Source organism: Panthera onca, chromosome B3, assembly GCF_046562875.1.
Source record: "Panthera onca isolate mPanOnc1 chromosome B3, mPanOnc1 haplotype 2, whole genome shotgun sequence".
NCBI lineage: Eukaryota > Metazoa > Chordata > Mammalia > Carnivora > Felidae > Panthera > Panthera onca.
In genome coordinates, this window is record NC_138344.1 from 143,288,870 (window position 1) to 143,305,636 (window position 16,767).

At 51.4% G+C, this 16,767-nt stretch overlaps 1 protein-coding gene across 20 annotated transcripts in view; it reads left to right on the top strand.

The window, feature by feature from the left end:
* WDR20 (WD repeat domain 20) overlaps positions 1-16,767 on the top strand; it is a 65,964-nt gene that overhangs the window by 34,425 nt on the left and 14,772 nt on the right. For 3 of the 20 annotated variants that reach the window (XM_060620778.2, XM_060620789.2, XM_060620791.3), the window contains exon 2: positions 8,265-8,447. The exons of 4 other annotated variants lie outside the window; for them this stretch is intronic. In XM_060620778.2, the coding sequence (XP_060476761.2) occupies positions 8,265-8,447 (183 nt within the window). 13 more of the 20 variants (XR_009606609.3, XR_009606615.3, XR_009606611.3 and 10 more) reach the window with 13 other exon arrangements.

The window sequence follows — 16,767 nt, forward strand, 5'->3', positions numbered from 1 at the left end:
AAACGACATGGGATGACAACACACGCTTGTTGTTTCAGCAGGTCCTTGACGGCAGTGCCGGGCCAGGGGAGAAGACGCGCCCAGCAATCCCGTCCTGCTTCCTCCCCGCGGCACCCCTGCCCCGCCCTGCGCCCTGCCGACCTGCTCCGCTGACCTCCCTCCGGAGAGGGGCCTTCCCTGCCCCTGTGGGAAGCGTTTCTCTGGAGACCGGGAAGCCGCGCCACAGATTGTCGCTGTGAAAATTCAGTGAACGTATCTTGTGCGTTTTGCGAGTGGGCGACTCTTCCCGTCCTGGAATGACGTAAGGGTGGTGCCCCTCACCCTTTACGCCTCGTTTGCCTGTATTCTGAGGACGTCCGGCTCACTGGCCTTCCCGGCTCTCTCCCTCCACGTTCTCCGGCCTGGCCGTGGCCGTGCCCACAGGGCAGGTCTGAGGTGGGGGCTCTGGGTGCCCCTTCCAGGGTCGGAGCCCAGCGGAAGCCTGCTAGCAGGTGTCACCCGGCAGTTTGTTTTTAGTAACGGGAAGGGGTCGGACGTCACGTGGGCATGTGCTGTTAGAGGAGGAAGGAGGCACGGAAGCTACGAAAGGGAAGGTGCTGTCTTGTTGGGGAAAATTCCGTAGAAAGGAGACCATGCCCTAGACTTGGCTTCTCCTGTTGTCTTTGTCCAGGAAATTTAGGGCAGAAAGAACCCTGTTTTCCTCCTGTATACTTCTTTGAAGGTATTGGTGAACGATGAGGGTTTTCAAAGCCTGTCTGTGGTCGGCAGCAAATCCTCACGTATGCACGAGGAGAGACGTGAGTTGAAAAGAGAACTAACTTTTCTCAAGTGCCTTTGAAGTGCCAGGCGCGACTCTAGCCTGTTCCCTCCTGTGAACGCAACAGCCCTGCGGGGTGGATGCGCCGAGAAGGGAGCCCCGGAGTCGGGGCCACACCGATCAAGGCTGGGGTGTCCGATTCCCACCCGGGCGAGTGATGGGGTTGCAGATCTAGGTGCGGCCTCAGACGGTGCCTCGTCAGCTGCCCGTCGGCGCCCCGTGGCGCAGGAGCACAGGGGCTGGACTCCGCCTCGTCTTGACTGCAGATTCTGTTTGCCTCCTTATAAAATGCAGGGGCAGGAGTCCCCGGCACACAGATGCGTAAGGAGGGCCAAAAGAACCGATGCGCAGAGGTGCTTTGTAAGCCGGACAGTGACGTACTGATATTTGCTCACGGAGATTGTTTTCTTTCACAGACGGGCACCCAAGAAGGCGTTAGTTGTTGGTTGGGAGTTTGGTCAGCAGCAGACCACACATTTGCTTTTTTTTTTTTTTTTTTTTTACCCCCCCAAGTGTTTGTTTATTTTTGAGAGAGACCGGGCATGCAGGGGAGGGGCAGAGAGAGGAGGGGACAGAGAATCCAAAGCAGGCTCTGTGCTGACAGCAGAGAGCCCAGTGTGGGGCTCGAACCTGTAAATCGTGAGACCGTGACCTGAGCCAAAGTCGGATGCTTAACCGACTGAGCCACCCAGGCACCCCCACATATTTGCTTTTATGTACTTCTGGCTGTGGAAGTTTTTCCTTCCGCTTTTAGAATTGTTTCATTTCTGCAATAAATATTAATGATACCGTTTACACACCACGCCCTCTATTAGGTGTTGGAGATAAGAGCGGTGAAGGAGGCAGATAAGTTTCTGTCCTTTTTGAAACACTGAAACTGTACAGATGATTGACATTTTCCTCCTCTTGGGAGAAGAGATCCCAAACCTGGTTGACTTCTTACTGCCCCGATACATATTTTAAGTCCGCGTTAGATAACTCTTTTTTTTTTTAATTTTTTTTCTTTTAACGTTGATTTATTTTTGAGACAGAGAGAGACAGAGCATGAACGGGGGAGGGTCACAGAGAGAGGGAGACACAGAATCTGAAACAGGCTCCAGGCTCTGAGCTGTCAGCACAGAGCCCGACGCGGGGCTCGAACCCACGGACCGTGAGATCGTGCCCTGAGCCGAAGTCGGACGCTTAACCGACCGAGCCACCCAGGCGCCCCTAGGTAACTCTTTAAGTACCACTCAATTATGCAGATATTTTGGGTGTAGCTGTTGAGCTGAAGAAACCATGAGAAAGGTGGACTGGGTGGGGGTTTTGCACGATCAGCCTTTGTTTCTGCTTCCGGGCAGGGGGGCAGTGAGGACGTTTGAAAATCACTGTGGTGTTTCTGTCAGAGCCCGGGGTATTTTCCACTGTGGGGAAGAGCGCTTTGGTTAAAGAGTACTTTGAGCTTTATTCACAAAGTGAATCTACCTCAGTTCTGAGTGGCTGGAGTTGCATTTATCCGCACCTGGGACTCGGAGGGCTCTGCCACTTCCCCACGTTTCGTCCAGGATGCCCAGCTAGGTGTGGTCCAGCCGCAGACCCTGGAGACCCCAAGCCTCCCCCCCCCAGGGAAACTGGAACAGTCTTTGTAATCTGGCTTGTTTTGGATCCCAGGTCTTGAGATAGGACTCCAAATGTTCCTTCTTTCCAAGTAGGTGATCCTTTGTGGCCCTGGGAAGTTGTCCCTTGTTCATCTCTGGTTCCTGTTTTGGTTGTCTGAGATGCGGTCAAGAGGAATGATCATAGAAAGCATGGTGTCAGTTCTCTTCTGACTTTTAAATGGCGTAACGGAGACCTTTGTGTCACCAGGGCTGCTCCGGCTCTTTTCGACCAATTCATTTGGGCCTTCAGTGACTCAGCAGCCTCCTGACTGTTTTTGCTTTTAAAAGGAGCTGGACTTACACGGTGTATGGAATGCAGTTGACATTACAGCCGATGAATGTGGCCCGTAGTGATGGCGGTCGGGGAAGGTCAGGCGAAAGCGTGCTCCCCAGCGGCGAGATGAGGAGGTCAGGACGTTGGGGCCGCCGTGAGCAGGATTGTATGGACGCCGTGCATGGGGAAGGTATTCTGAGCGAGGGAAGGGGTGTGAGGAAAGGCCAGAAGGTGTAAAGAGGACAGGCAACGTGTGAACAAGTACCTCTGGAGGGCGTGGGGGTGATGAGGCCACGGCAGCGAGGCCCGTGGGTGCCAGGCCAAGGGGTTTAGGCAGCGCCGGGGCAGGGCCACGGAGGTTTGAAATGGGAGGGCGACCGAAGGCTTCACGAAGACGAATCTGGCGTAGTGTGTGGGATGAGTCGGAGGTGCAGAAATGGGTGGAGGGTCTCTCTTCTGGCGAGTTCTGTGGGACTGGTTCTCCCTGAGGTGGTTCTCAGATGGGGAGGGAGAATATAAGATGTAGGAAAATTAAAGCCCGCCTTGATTAGCAACACTGCCGCCTCCCGTGTATAATAACATTCTGATGTGCACTTTTCACAACCGGTCTTTCGGAGATATTTTCCATACCACATACAATGCTTCTGGGCGCTCAGGAGGGTCAAGTAGCAGGTTGCCATGAAGGGGGCTCCGCGCAGGCCCACATCCCTTCTCGGAGTTGCTCTAAGGGCTGGGCCAGGGTGCGGGACCCCGACAGTGGCGAGTAGGCCCTCTGAGCCTGTGGGGGCTCTCCTTTTGCGGGGCGTTCCCCAGCAGGCCGGGCGGGCGTCTGGGGTGCAGATGTGAGCTGGAATAAAAGGGCTGCTTCTGCAGACCTTTGTGATACTGGAAAGGGAAGCGTGACATTTTAGCGTGTACTTCTTGATCGAGGATTTTGATGACCAGCTCGTGTCTGTAGTAGGAATTCTTAAGCCATCATTTAAAACTTTCCTGTTGAGAATGAGACACTGACAAATTATTTGTAATCAATGACTCCTTACGCAGAAACGAATGAGCATGGGTAGGATTCAATCTTACCCCTGAAAAAAGTGAAATCGTTGCACTTTTATGCAGGTAGTAGACACTGAGCATTTGTGACAGACGGGATGCTCTGCTGGGGCTGAGTAACCAAATGTGATCTAATTCTTAAAATCGGTAAGATTTTTTAACTGTGTTGCACTGTAAGTTCATGTTTAAGAATTCAGGTAGCTGGCAGTAATTAGGATGCAGATACATTAAAAACATCTCAAGTGTCGATAACTTATCTGTGCAGAAGTCGCCAGAAAGCTGCAACATAAAAGCTGATTTTGTGGAATAATACAGTGGTAACTACTTAATAAAGAAGCTCTCCTTAAGGGAGTTTTTATTATAATTTTTATTGTAATTGTAATTTTATTGTAATCAATGATAATGGACATGAAACAATACTGTAATAGTGTAAGCGATTAAATACTAAATTCTGTGGAACAAATGAAGTACTTGAGAGTTCGGAGGAAGGAGCCAACCCAAAGAATGGGAGTTGGGAAGAAGCCTGTTGGAGGTGGGGGGCTTGGGCCACTGGGTGAAATTCCCCAGCTGCAACCAGCGGGGCGGCCTCCCGAAGCCAAGAGAGAGGGGCCTTGAGCCTGCAGCACCCTCGGGACCTGCCCCACCAGGCCCTGGGGCCGCAGTATTCCTGCAGCAGTTCCTGCCCCCTCCCCCGGAGGGGTGGCTGAGACTACAGATGTGATGTGAGGCTGCCGGGGCCCAGGAAGTGTTCCGCAGGCGGAAGTCGTGTCTGGCCTTCCACACTCTGGTGTGATGGAAGGTGAGAAGCTCCTGAAGGGTCCGACCAGAGAGGGGGGACCTGACAGGGGCAGATTCATAGGGCGGCTAGCGGCTGAGTTGTGTGCGCATGCTCTGTGCCTCAGATCCCTTGTCAGGGGGCTTTCTTCTTGGAGAGGAAGGGAGCACCTTGCCCCAGGCCTCCTGGCTGCCCAGAGGGGAGGCAAGGTTTCGACATAGGCCTGCCTGGCTCCAGAGTCCGGGTTCTTTCTTTCTCCTTCTGCCAGACTGCGTCTGCCAGGGAAGCCACCTGTCAGGGACTGATGACCCCGTGCAGAAGAGGTGTGGCCGACTCAGGTAGTTACTGCCACTACTAAAAAGGTGTGTGAGCTCACCGCCCTCCCCGCCCCGCCATCCCCAAAGAAGAGGGGAAGAGGAGGAAGAAGAAATAGGCCACCAGTAAGCACATCAGTGGGAAAAGGGAACTTGAGGATTGGCTGAAGAAGGAGGACAAGACGAGTCCCAGATGGTGGCACGGTTTGAACGAAGGCAGGTTCCGGTAACCTGACTTTCCTCGCTCTGGGGTTGGGCTCCAGAGGGTCAGGCCCCAGTGGCGGATCCTTATGGGAGGGTACAGGCCCAGCGGTCACTTGAGGCTCCGCGGTAATCCCTGCTTGCGGTAGGCGCCATGTTGCCTGGCGGGTTGTGCTGTTCTGGTTCTAGTACGACGGGTGCCGTGGGGGGTGGGGACGGGAGTGACCTCAGGTAAGAGGTGTTCCGACTGCTTCTTGGGCCTACGTCTACTTTTGTGCCTTCTAGAACAGTGCCTTTCACCAGTGTTGAAGGACCAATTTTAAAATTTCCAATCCATTGGAACTGATACTTTTCTAAAATTAAAAACAAAATTACTGGAAAACAAAACTGAAAAAGATGTGCAGAGTATAAATTCTAATTTTTTTATTAGAGTCGACAGATACAAAATTACCCCGATTGCCATAAAAAGTTTCTAAATGTTTTTTTGAAAAAAAATTGTTTTTAATGTTTATTTTTGAATTTTTTAATGTTTATTTATTTTTGAAAGACAGAAAGAGACAGAACATGAGCAGGGGAGGGGCAGAGAGAGAGCGAGACACAGAATCCGAAGCAGGCTCCAGGCTCTGAGCCGTCAGCACAGAGCCCGACGCGGGGCTCGAACTCACGAACTGTGAGATCATGACCTGAGCCGAAGTCGGATGCTCAACCGAGTGAGCCACCCAGGTGCCCCTAAATGTTTATTCTTAATTTCTGTGCTCAATCTTGACTGCAGACCAGTAAACTGTTCACAAACTGGTACACTTTGAAAGCAGTGATCTAGGAAGAAAATTGTTAAGCAAATTAGTAAATAAGATGTTTGGGGAGTATTTACACCATTTAAGAGTAGAAGTCTTTCAGTTGGCATTTAAAATACTTGAGGCGTTTGTGCACTTATGATCTAATTCCAGATGACATCTTTTCAGTAGAGTTCCTTGGTGGGAGGCAGGGATGTAAAATAAATCTCCCAAGAACTGAGGCTGATGTGGTTACTGTGAGGGATCTGTAATACGGGTAATTCTGTACTAGTGATGATACTTGGACCATCCAGTCCAGAGCTCTCACTTCCTCTGTTGTCCCTGAGAGCCAGTGTGTGTTCTTTTGGTCATGTATGAGCATTAAACATTAGTATGTTTTCTCTGTCAGTTTTTGGCTTGCCTTTGAACTGATTTTTATAGTTTTGGGCATAATTTTAGATATATTCTTGAAGGGGGAAGTTCCCAAAGCAAGCTCTAAAAAAAAAAAAAAAAAAAAAAAAAAATTCTCAAAGAGTTATACCTGCTGATACAGAGATCATGTAACAACTTAATTGTTCCTATTTCAGATTTGTTTTTTGTCACTGGCTGCCAGTGTTTTTTCACTTTCTGTTTTGGGCACTTCTGACGTTTGCTGATACCCCTTTCCTCTGAAATGATTTGCTGTGGTCCCTTAGCCTAGCTGCTTTCTCCCTGACTTTAGGGTCCAGCCCGGGGGCGGCTTCCCACAGGCACCCTGTCCCTGTCTGGGGGGGGTGGTGGCTTTCTCGGCTTCTGCAGCCCTCGGCCCTCTGCTGAGCGCGGCCACCAGCCCACCTCCACGCTGACTCCCAGCCCCGCCGGCCCCTTTTCCTCCTTGCTGCAAAGTCAGATCTTCCTTGTGTTTTGTGTCTTTATGTTACACTTTTCAGGGCTCTTTCATGTATATATTCTCTTATTTCATCCTCCAGACAATCCCATGAGGTTGGTAGAACAGAGATTCTCATCTCCGTTTTAACTGAGGTGAGGCTGGGAGAGTGTCCGCATGGTGTGTATCTTCGTTCCTTTGCCCTGTGCTCTTAGAGTTCCTGTTCCACTCGGTCCAGACTTCCCGATGTTGGGGTTTCGAGTTTGCTCAAAGATGTCTATAATTTTGAGGTCCTCCTTTCTACTCAGTATTTATGTATGTTATTTGAAAAAACGAAACATTAGACTACTCAGCACAATGGCACAGGCCCCTTTGGAAGAAAGAAATCTTTAGAACGTAACGCAGGGGTTGGTCAGCAGACAGCCGGGGCCATGGCCCCAGAGCAGTGCCCAGGGCCGGAGTGGTCGTGTCAGAGGACACGCTCAGCAACCTAGTTGTCTGTGCCTGTGACTTTCAACTAAGACTGGAGGGTGGTGTCCTTTATTTCCACAATATCAGCGTATTAGATGGCATGGAGCATTTCTCGTGAAGGAAAAAAGTCGTACTTTTAGGGATTGAGGGGGAGGTGCAATGAAAAATCACTTTTGGTCCAAGTCAGAAGTCATTTGCTTCTGACTTTGGGGTGTGTTGGGTGTGTGTTCCTCCCATGTCCTTTATGGTCAAACAGACCAGGGTTCTACATCTAGCCACTTACTTAGGTAGGTATGGTGACCGTGGCTGAGTTATGAACCTCCCTAAGCTTGTTTTCTCATCTGTAAAATGGGGCGATATTCTCTGCTCTGAATGATCATCGTAAGGGTAAAAGGCGATGTGTGTCGTGCACCTTGAGTGTGGGCTCAATAAATGAAAGGTACCCAAAAGCTAATACAGAAGAGGGACCGTGACCCAGTAAGAAGGCTCTTGCTTATAATTGGCTGCAGCAGTGATTCTCAAATCTGAGTGGGCATCGGAATCACCTGGAAGGCTTGCTGGGCCCACCCCTCTAGTTTCTGATTCATTTGGTCTGGGGTGGGGCTTGAGAATTTGCATTTCTGAGTTTCCAGGTGATGCTGCTGCTGCCACCGCTGGCCTGGGGACCACACTTTGAGAACCCCTGGGCTACAGGTAACTCACCAATGAGCGTTTAGATGCTATAGATCTATTTGCAAGCTGAGTTTTTATGTGGTTAGAGGTACTCTGTTAGAAAATGCTCGGAATGAATGCATTTGACAAATCTGAATTTAGCATCTCAAGGATTTTCCCTCCTGAAGTCCAGGAGTCTTTGTTAAAGAGATTTGAAGAAGAATGAGTTGTGAAAGTAATAGTTGTAAAGAGTCTAACGCTATCAAATTGGCTAATGTATGTGAAAGTGCTTTTACAAAATGCTGAAAACTGAAAAAAATTTTTTAAATACCTTTGTTTTTAAGATTGAACATCATAATAGAGTATAAGATAGTGTAACTGTTAGATTTCTCATCTCAATGTGCTGTTTACCGTATGTATTTTTCTCTTTCTCCTCCAGGCTGCTGACTTGAGTAAACCAATAGATAAAAGGATATACAAAGGAACACAGCCTACTTGTCATGACTTCAACCACCTAACAGCCACAGCAGAAAGTGTCTCTCTCCTAGTGGGCTTTTCCGCAGGCCAAGTCCAGCTTATAGATCCAATCAAAAAAGAAACTAGCAAACTATTTAATGAGGAAGTAAGTAGCACCCTGTCTTAGCCGTTAAGAATCCCTTTAAGAATTTACACATTCTTACCAAGGGCAGTGGGCCTTCGTTTCCACATTGGGCCAAGCCCATTTCTCACTCTTTCAGCCGTCCTACCTAGTGTTACCCTTTCAAATGTGGTGAATTAACTCGTTGACTTCTACCTGTTCTTCCTCGGGATAACGGTTTTACGCGTTTTTTTTATGGAGCGTGCTCAGGTGTCTAGAGCAGGTGCTTTGAAACTCTTTCATAATGGGGGCAGGGACGAAGCTGATACTTGGTGTTTTATCATTTAAATAAGAAAATACAGAACTCCAGACCTTGTTCACATCACCAGAAAATTTCATGCAGATCAAAGAACCTGATAATAATTCCTTAGGCTGCTTAAATTGTAGCCCAGCCTTTTGTGTCTGTGTTTGACACGTGTTTGGCTAAGGAGTAGTTGTTTTTCTCTTGAAAATATTTGCTGTAAAATCACCTTTGACATAGTTTGAAGTCCTGGCACTTAAAATTGGATCACATGACACAGCTTTTGCCAGTGTTACAGCATGTGCTGGGTTTCTAGTATCTCCAGTTGTGCTCTGGAAGGAGCCATGTGTTCAGGAACATGTCAGAACTGTTAAACATGGCGGATAGAAGTTGCCAGATAGATTCTGTTTGTTAAAGCTACCGGAGTGGCTTTTTGGCCCCAAGAGTTGCCATTGCAGATTCGATGTTCTTCAGTGTGACTCTCCCGGCAAATGGAAAAGATACAGTGGGCTTGCTGACGTAGAAGCCCCGGGGCCGCAGCGTTAACTTGTCCCCTCAACCCTGATGTGCAAGGGTCGGGTCACCTGGGATCCCTCAGGAAGGACAGGTGGTTTTGCACTGTTGCCCGGTTTTGCTGTCATTAACTTGGAACAGAAGTGCATTATGGATTCTGGTTTATAAGAAATAATTCTTTGTGGGCAGGAATATTCAATGTGACGCAAAGTTGCAGTTAAAATTCGGATTCTTTTGTAGTTGTCGCGGCATGCCGCTGTCCACCCCTGCCGGTCCCCATCCACCGTCTCTGTCTGGCGTTGCCAGTGGACTCGGTGAGGTCTTGTGAATCACGCCGTCTCCGCTTCTAGTTGCCTCGGAGTTGACTGGAGACGGAACTTGCCATATGGACCGACAAAACTATAGAAGAACAATATTTAATCCGATTCTCCGTTTTTAAAAGTCTTAAGTAGAAAATTGTTTTATTTACCTACGTCTTTTATTAATAGTATCTGGGGAAGTGATCTCTTACTAGCCGAATGGTTTTGTTGTTGTTGTTTTATTTTTTGTTCTGTTTTTTTTTGGTGGCCATTGGCGGGGAGCAGCCGGCCTTCTCTGCACCTGCCACCAGAAACTGAATTTGGTTTGTGTCTGGGTGGGGGACACAAGGGGGAGAGATTACAGCCACCTAAAGGGCTGTTGGTAAACGAGGTCGGGGGATGCTCTGGCTGAGGATGGCACAGGATGCCACTGAGAGAACAAGAAGGGCTTGTGTGTCATCACGGGGGAGGTGGGAGGCTCAGGGCCCTGAGGGCATCGGCCGCATCCGTCCCCTGCTCTGGACAGCGGAGGGATCGCAGGCTAGGAAGCAGCTCCTCACGCAGCGATCGAAGCCTCAGTTTTCCCCTACTGGTCTTCTGTTTCATGTGAAAAATGGCTGTTGAGAATGCTTGGGCTGTGTGTGCATAAATGCCAACTTGGCGTTTATAGCTTGAGGCTGAGATTTGATTGGCTTTCACAGTAAGGAAGTTCTTTGGCTGTGCGGATACCATTCTCATCAGGTTTCGGTCAGGACGTGTAAGAGCAGGGTCGTCAGAGGCGTGTCCTCTCAGAGGCCATGGTGTAAGATTTAGAGGTTTGGGGGCGGCTCACGTTTGTCCTCTGCGCGGTCAGTCAGGTAGCTGCTGCCCTTTACAGACAAGGACAATCCAAGAGAAGGTAAGCGAGTTGTCCCAGGCAGGCAGCGAGTTGACGCTAGAGTTGGAACTGGAAATCACTTCCACGAGGGCTCCCTGGTCACACACTGTAAGCCCCACCGCGTGTGGTTGCCAGACAGGCAAACCCTTGTGCTCCTAGGAGCTGCCAGTTTAGTGAGGTGGACGGACAGGGTACTGGGACGTGTGCCAAGGGATATGTGTTAACCGTATTCTTTAGCGTGTATCAAGTATCCTGAGATAAGGCAAAAGTTAAGTTCGATGGAGGAAGTCTAGAAGACTTCCAGAAGGTGACACTTCTTCTGGGTCTTGAAAGAGGCATAGGAATTGGGAAAGTGTGAGAGAGGCCTTCACAGCTGGAGAAAACAGCTTGGTGTGCCGAGGAGTGCTGGGTGACCAGGCGTGACCAACTCAGCACGAGGGCCTCAGAGAGTCGGAGCCAACAGAGAAATCGGAACCAGATGGTCAAAGTCCTGACACGCCGAGAAATGTGGATCTGACGCTGGAGGCTGTAGGGGTAGCTTCGGGCTTTTAATCAAGGGAGTGCCCGTGTCAAATGTGTCCTTTAGAACACCTGCCAGCACTCGGGTTGGGTTGGGGAGAACGAGGGTAGCGCGGCCAGCGGGAGGCCGGGACCCGTTCCGGTGCGAGCTGGGGTTTTTGAACGAGAGCGGTGGCCATGTCCCGTCCCGTCGGCAGACCTGGGTTACTTACCGCGTGCCCACTCCGGGCCTGCCCTACGGCCACCCCTCACGCACACATAGCTCAAGTGCTGACGTGTGATGACGTGTGGGGAGGCAGAGGCCTGAGAGAGGCCGGAGGAGGGAGAGGAGCCGGAGACCGCTGTAAATGGGGCGGGGGAGAGCATCTCGGGTGGGAGGTGCTGTGCTCTAGGTACAGAACTGGAGACAGAGCGTCCCCGCGGGAGGCAGGGCAGGTGGGGGCCCTGGCGGAGGAAAGAGACTGGGCACAGGAGAGCCGCTCCCAGGGTGCCCGGGGAGGGCGAGCCCCCAGGGCTGTGCCACGTAGGCCGGGGCCCAGGTGTGCTCCCGGCTGGGGCGCACGAGCCCACGGAGTGAAGCAGGGGCACAGGGCCGGCAGGGGGTGGGGGGCGGGTTGGAAGATTACCGAGGCTGCTGCTTGGAGCCCGACTTCCGAGGCGGGAGCACGGGGAGGGGTCTGGCTGTCACCCGTATGCCGGGTAAGCTTGGGAAGGAGCAGGTTTGGGGGAGCGGAGGCCCAGTCTGTACTTAATAAGCTTCAAAGGCCTGTAGGTGTTAGATACGTGGGCCTGGGGCCCAAAACTAGAGGCAGAAATTCGGGAGTTGGGCTTGTAAATAGCCCTCACGTGCCTGAGATTAGATGAAAGTTCTGTGGTGAAGGCGTAGTGAGAGTGAAGAGTGCCAGGGACTGTGTCCTCCCAGACCCTGGCCCCCGTCACGCTGCCTCCAGAGGAGTGCTTTCAGCCGTCGGTGTGTTTCCCTACAACTTGGGGTTGGCCCGGCGGCCGGGAACACGGAGCCTGGAGACTCACTGTTGACCTCACCTCTCCTCACCGGGAGGACGGGAAGGACAGACCCCCCCCCCCCCCCTGGAGGTGTGGTGAGGGCAAGATGATTCGCAGAGGGCTCAGAGAGGGAGCCCTTGGTGGGCGCTCAGTAGACTTTGCAGGTAGAGGGGAGCCCCGGGAGCACCTTCCGCCCGGGGTTGGAAGAGGGGCCTCTGGGGAGGTGAGATACCAGCAGTTTCAAAGGGGGAAAGAGTCCCTTTCCAGGACCACCCAGGCAGAGGATGAGCGTGTGTGCGGCGGAGCAGCTTATCTCGCTGGTCCCGCGTGCGGCTCACCAGTGTTTCGCGCGGCTGCCCGTTGCACGTACGTGTACTCACGCGCACACCGCGGTACTGACGATTCCACCTTCGCCTCCTTCCCACAGGTTCCCGGCACACGAAAATATCACACATGTTTGGACGGGTAGATGGATGGATGGAATGGAGTTAGAGTCTAGAAATCCACCCGACATTAAAAGTAGATGAAAATTTCTATCTAGGAATCAAGTATATCTTAAAAGGTGATTCCCCCCTCCCCCCATTCACTCAAAAAATGACAAATACTGTAAATGTTTGCTTATCGAGGTGCAGAGACGACAGGAGGTATCACCTGTAATTCCCAGCACACGTTGTCAACCTCATCGTCTTTGTAGTGTTTATTGTTTTCATGAGGTGAGACTGTTAGATTCACACCTTCCATCATCAGAGATGTCCGTGACCGCCTCCTCCCAGTCTGGCCAGTTGATCAGAGAGGCGAGCCCTCCTCCCTTCACCCCGCCAGTGTCCCTGTCCCGCCACAGGGCCCGGCCTCCATACCTGTTCAGCCCAGAAGAGAGGGAGCGCCGGTCCTTTTCAGCCACCCTGGGGGAGTGGTGTCTGCAGGTCTCCGCTTCTCCAGTCTCTCCGCGGCTCCTGGGTTTCTCTTTGTGGCGCTGTGTGCGTGCTAAGCCTGTGGGCCTCTGCTGGGCGTACGGGGCACATCCGCTGAGCTCCCAGACCGCGGAGTGTGCCTTCCCCACACAGGCTCCTGGGGAGCAGAGCCCCCCACCCTGCCACCCCGGGAGCATTCAGCCTCTCGTGAAGCCCCTGGAAGGGCTGGGGGTTCGCTTTTTATTGCTAGTGGTTATGGTATCACTTTGTGTGTGATGATGAACTCAGACTTGTTTGTCTTTCTAGAAATTCTCATCATTTCAGGGGTGTATCCAGAGAGTAGTAACTTCAGAGGATCTTCAAGTATGTTTTGATCGTCGGGTAAGATGTGTGAGACGTAAAACCCCACCCGTGCTTGTCATCGTGGCTTCTGTCGTTGCTGACATGTAGTGAGACCCTTTTGTCTTCACTTTGCTCCCTCTCATGCAAGGCGAGGGCCGTCACACTGGGTGGGTCCGTGCTCCTGTGGCCTTTAGGCGCGGTCCAACTGAAGGGCCCACTGGAGGCGAGGCCACGTCTTCTCTCTCGTTGGGACACCCAGCATCCCCGGGAGGGTAGAGCCGGGCCGAGCCTTGCAGCCATCTGTCCACTTTGGGGACAAAAGAGTGGTTGTGGGTATGTTGGTCGCTTTGTTTTTGTTGTTGCTTTTTTTAATCAGAGGAAGGAAATGAGCGCATAACGATCGATCAGCTCCTTAAAGCTTTCACATAGATAAAATGACATCTGATCACCTTTTAGGTGGCTTTGAAATACCCTTTCCTCATGCTTCCTGAGGGAAGCAGCTCTCCTTAAATGCATTTACATCAGCAAAGCCCTTAGTCGCCAGTTTTCCTTGTGGCTACATTATGGCTTTTCCAGCAGCTGCTGTGGTTTTTGAATTGTTTGCTTTAGTATTTTTGTTATAAATGAATATCTGCATTCTAAAATTCACACCCATTGCCCCCCAAATAATTTTCTCCTGCTTGTCATGTTGATAGTAGTAGAAAAAAAAGATAACTAAGTGCTTTTAGCAATGATACCTTGTGTGGTTACAGATTTATTTTTATTCGTGCTTCCTTTTAACTAGTTTATCATAGTTAGAAAATCTAGTCTGTTAATGCCATTAGCGATGCTAGTTTTGGTGTTTGAGTTTTACTGGATTCATATCAGAAAAGGGACGGTTTCCTCGGAATTCAGGTGGGGATTGTGCAGGGCTGCTGGCGAACACTGGGGAGAGGTGAGGGTGTGGGAGCCCACTTCTGTGGCACACATAGACAGCCTGTGGATCTGCAGATTTTGTGTTTGGTCTTTTATTGAAGCAGAAATTGGCCTGGAGTGTTCTAGAATTTGACTCTTTAATGGAAACCCAGCGGCCGGTCCAGGTGACCTACCAGAGACTGTCTGAGTCTCCCTGCCGCCTCCCTGCCCTCGGCCCCCTCCCCGAACACCTGCCCCGCTCCATCCTCCCTCTGCTGGTGTGCTGGAATGGGGCTCACACTCTCCTCCACTCCTTTTCCTCTGCCACTTGTCAGTGTCCCCTGGGCTTCTCCTCTGCAGTCTGGGAGCAGGGGGGCTTTCCTCTGGATCCCGCCTAATCCTCTCCCTGGTCCCTCAGACTCAGAACTCCCCGTGTTCTCTAAGGAAGCCTCCCTGCTCCTGCTCTGCCTGCGTGGGCCCTGCTGGAGTCACGGCCTCCTTCCGAGCCTCCCTTTCTGGTGTGTAGATAGAGCCAACCTCAGAGACTTTGTCACATGATGGAGGAACATTGTGGCTCTGCTGAGCCCCCGGCCTGGGGCAGCCACTCAGCACCAGCCCCTTCCTCTCCGATTTCCTTCATTTCTCTGATTTTCCTTCTGCTTTTGTCCTGCAGAAGTGGGTTTTTTGCAGAGCGTCACCCTCTCCTCTTCCTCCGTGCTTGGGGATCCTTCCTTGGGGATCCTGGGATGCCACAGATGCGGCTCTGCCTGTTCTCAGCTGCTTTCCTGGTCTTCCTTGCCCACTGGATGGGGACACTTTGATTTCTCCCAGCGTGACCCTAATCCCATCCTTCTTTTTGTGGCCCAGTCGCTCAGGCTCCAAGCCCAGCAGCAGTCATACCCGCTTCTCCCCGTACCTCCTGCTGCCTCCAGCCTAGTCCATTGTTAAACAGCCCATCTTGCCATGCTGCCACCATCCAGTTCAAGACCTTTTCGTCCACACACAGTTGTCACAGCCTCCTAACTGGTTTCTCTCTCCCGCGCCCCCCCCCCCCCGCCCCGTCTTCCATGCTGTGCCTTCTGCCAGGGACAGTGGGACAGTTTCTCTTTATCCCATCGCTTTCCTCTTCAGAAGCCTTCACTTCCTCGCTGTCTTGCAGCCTCAATGTCAGTAGAAACACATTGTGAGCCACAGATTCAATCTTCTATTTTCTAGTAGCACGTTAAATAAGTTAAAAATAGGTGAAATTCAGATTTTATTTTCTCTGTATAGTCCAAATATTATTTCAACATTATGCAATATGAAATTACGAATGAGATAGTTTCCATAGTTTTTCAAGTTTTCAGAACCCAGTGTCTATTTTACACACATAGCACATCTCACTTCAGACACACTTCAAGCTCTCAGGGCTTTAAGGTCATGGCCCAAAGCCCCTTAGCCTGAGACTTCACCATCCTGAGCCCTGGTTCCAGTTGCAGACCTCATTCCCTGCAGCTCAGGGCTCCAGCCAAAACAGGTGCCACTCATGTCCCCAGACTGACCCGGACTGCTCCGTCCCGAGCCGCTCTCCATGTGGTCCTTCTTGCCCCAACTGTGCTCAGGAACTCTTCAGAAGGGCCCGGCTTCTACTGAGGGGTTTCCTCCCTGTGCGTGTCCAGATCAGGGCCCCATCGATACTGGAGAATCCAACAGGGTAGTCCCGTTCCTTAACATGGAGCGCTAAAATTCTTTCCCTTTTTCACTAGACATTTTCAGGAGCAAAAACACACCTTTACGGTGTAGCGACCGGGCTTTGTTCTTTGTATTTATCGAATAAAACGTTCCAGGTATTTGTTTCTTAATTGAAAAAAAGGAGTAAAATGCTTTCTCTTCTCTTCCTTTTTTGTTAAACCCAAACCAAATAATAACCAGAGCTGTTTAAATTCAGGGACTCCTCTAGCTAGGCCTAGAGTGTGCCTCCCTCCCCGGCTGTGCGTCCCAGGTGGGTTCGTGTCCTGTTTCTGGGCACCGGCGGGCGTTGGCCCTAGCCTTAGTCGATGCCTGTGGGTGGCACGGGAGACGGCACCCCACCCTGCCCGGTCTGTCCAACCTGCCCTGGTTCCCTTCTTTCCCTCAGATGCCCGGGGCTGGGTTCGCTGCCTGTCCCTGCTCCCAGTCTCCCACGGCACCTGGCAGCCTGCAGCCAGCCCTCACCGCCGGACAGAGTCCCGCCAGGTCCTCCTGCTCCTGCCGGAAATGGAAGTCATTGTGACTTCCTCCCCATCGGCACCGTGTCTCCTCTCCTTGCTCTGTTTTTCTCCACAGCACTCGGCACCATCGGATCTTGCGGGTCTCACGGTCTTCCCCTCCCACTCGGACGTAAATGCCACACAGGAAGGAATGTCCGTCTGTTTTAATCGGCGCTGTGTCCGTGCCCGGCATGAATGCGTTCAGTGAAGAAGAGGGTGGTGAATGAATGAGTGAGTGAACGAGCGAGCGAATGAACGGGTGAGTGGGCGAGTGAATGGGACGGCAGGGAGGTTACCTGACCTCTGTGCGCCTCTGTCTCCCGGTGGGCAGTCTGGGGAGAACATCCGCCTTTCCGTGGGGAAATGGTGCTCTTACATTGCTGATGAAAATACAGGGTTCTGTCCTCCGTGGAAGGCTATTTGGCAGTATCTGTGAAAATCATAGATGTATATACCTTTTGACCCAGCTGTTTTAC